Source organism: Lactuca saligna, chromosome 2 (genome assembly GCF_052625555.1).
Source record: "Lactuca saligna cultivar CGN05327 chromosome 2, ASM5262555v1, whole genome shotgun sequence".
Lineage (NCBI taxonomy): Eukaryota > Viridiplantae > Streptophyta > Magnoliopsida > Asterales > Asteraceae > Lactuca > Lactuca saligna.
In genome coordinates this window covers 48605743-48607977 of record NC_136418.1, presented here as the reverse complement: position 1 = coordinate 48607977, position 2235 = coordinate 48605743, and the positions used below count along the sequence as shown (strand labels likewise).

General features: G+C 35.1%; 1 protein-coding gene across 1 annotated transcript; it reads left to right on the top strand.

The window, feature by feature from the left end:
• Positions 1 to 1522: 1522 nt before the first annotated feature.
• LOC145030930 (18.1 kDa class I heat shock protein-like) lies at positions 1523 to 2235 on the top strand. The gene has a single exon (XM_078979379.1). It carries the CDS (start codon positions 1614 to 1616, stop codon positions 2085 to 2087), a length of 474 nt encoding a protein of 157 aa, XP_078835505.1. The 5' UTR covers positions 1523 to 1613; the 3' UTR covers positions 2088 to 2235.

Below are 2235 nucleotides of genomic sequence, written 5' to 3'. Positions count from 1 at the left end.
TGTATCTGATATATAAATCACATAACAAACAAATAAGCAACCTTTAATATAACTTTCAAATAGTATTTAGATAACTAAACATTGTATATATGTACAAAAACATCTAAACAAAGTATCGATTAATAAAAAAACACAAAATAACAAGTAATTCCAAAAATCATTCTGCTTCAAGTGCAGCAATTTCATACCTAACTTCTTCCAAATGTTCATTAATGGTAGTGACTACATCTTGAACACCTTGAATCGCTTCCTTCATTGCATTATCATATTTTGCATCTGCTTCTGCTTCTTCTGTTCCAGCAGCTTCTGTTATCTCATGAACGTGAACAAATTCGTGTTGCGTGTGATTTTTAAATTTGCAGTTTTCATGGCTCACTAAACGTTCTAAAGGGCATCCAACTTTTTTCAAAACTTGAATTGTTGTTGTCTGTTTTTTTTTCAAAATGAACAGAGTTAATATAGAATCACTTAACAAGAACAAGAATCAAAGCTTCATTGAATGCACTGAAGATAATTTGTGTAATTTAAGAGCGATAAGTAATTATAGAAACTGTAGGTGCTCATACTGTAAATTAGCTTTATTATAAAAAATATCATCACCATCATCGTTATCATCTACACCACCACTGTCACCTCCACCGCCCCACCACTGCCACCACCACGTCCCCCACCACCCCTTTTAGTAATTTTTTTCTAAAAATACTTTAAAATACGAGGGTTTTTTTTCGAGAAAAACTAAAAAACTTGAGGTTTTTTTGGAAACATTTAGAAGTTTGAGGGGTTTTTCGGAAAAAGACAGCTTTGAGGGTTTTTTTTTTTAAATGAAAAAAAATACAACTTATTTTTCAGATAAAAATAAAGTTAAAGTTTAATCGAAAAAAACAAAATATATAAAATCTTTTATGAGATTAATCCTATAAAGTTTAAATATAATAGTTAAACATTCGATAAGAATGCATTTAAAATGTAAAATATTATGCAATATACAAATTGCAATAAACCATGAATGGGCAAATTCCCCCGATGAAGTCCAAGGACCCGACATATAAATTTTATCTAAAATTCTACTTTTTTTAACTCAATATTATCCAAGTTGTTTCATTGCAACAACAATAGTGTAATTTAATATACAATATCTAGTCATATTTATATTATTAAAATACATATTTTATATCACAAAATGATTTTCTATACAAAATATAATCAAGTAATATTTTCTTAAAGTGAAATAAGTACATTATTAGGAAAATAGAAGTTCGCATTAGAATTGATAAATCAATGGAATACAGAAATTCAAAGTTGAACTTCATAATGGGCCTAATAAAAATCTCAATCTATTTGGCCCATCAAAACCAAGATCAACCCGGTGGGTCCATTCCATCGCCAATTTTTCTCTCTGAAGCTCTGGAAGCTTTCAGAAGTATCGGTCTCCAGTCTCCAACCTTCAAGACAAGCCTAGAAATATTTAAATCCCACTCGATCACTTTTTCCCTCCTATAAATAATGATCTCCGATCGACCTCCTAGCAACACATTCATAAACAAGAGAACTTGCGAGTTGCGATTTCATAGTGTCAGAATCCGAAGATCAAATATTCGTCTAAAGTTTCAGTCATGTCGATCATTCCAAGTTTCTTTACAGGCAGAAGGAGCAACGTATTCGATCCCTTCTCCCTCGACATTTGGGATCCTTTCCAGGGCTTTTCAAGTGTCCTCAACAACCTACCCGAATCATCACGCGAAACAGCACTAATCACCAACGCCAGAATCGATTGGAAGGAGACGCCGGAGGCGCACGTTTTCAAGGCGGACATACCTGGGCTGAAGAAAGAGGAGGTGAAGGTGGAGGTTGAAGAAGGAAGGGTGTTGCAGATAAGCGGAGAGAGGAGCAAGGAACATGAGGAGAAGAACGACAAGTGGCATAGGGTGGAGAGGAGCTCCGGGAAGTTCTTGAGGAGATTCAGGCTGCCGGAAAATGCAAAAATGGAAGAGGTGAAAGCTACCATGGAGAACGGCGTGCTGACGGTGACCGTGCCCAAGGCGGAAGAGAAGAAGCCGGAAGTGAAGTCCATCGACATTGGTGGGTAAGTTCCACGAGTGGCAATGTGGTAATTTGGTGTTAAACTGTTTGCTGTAATAGTTACAGTCTTACAGAAGTTCGAGTATTTGAGTTGTACTCGAATAAGATGATGCAATTTAAGTTCCTTTTGTAATAATATAATAATGTGATATTGAA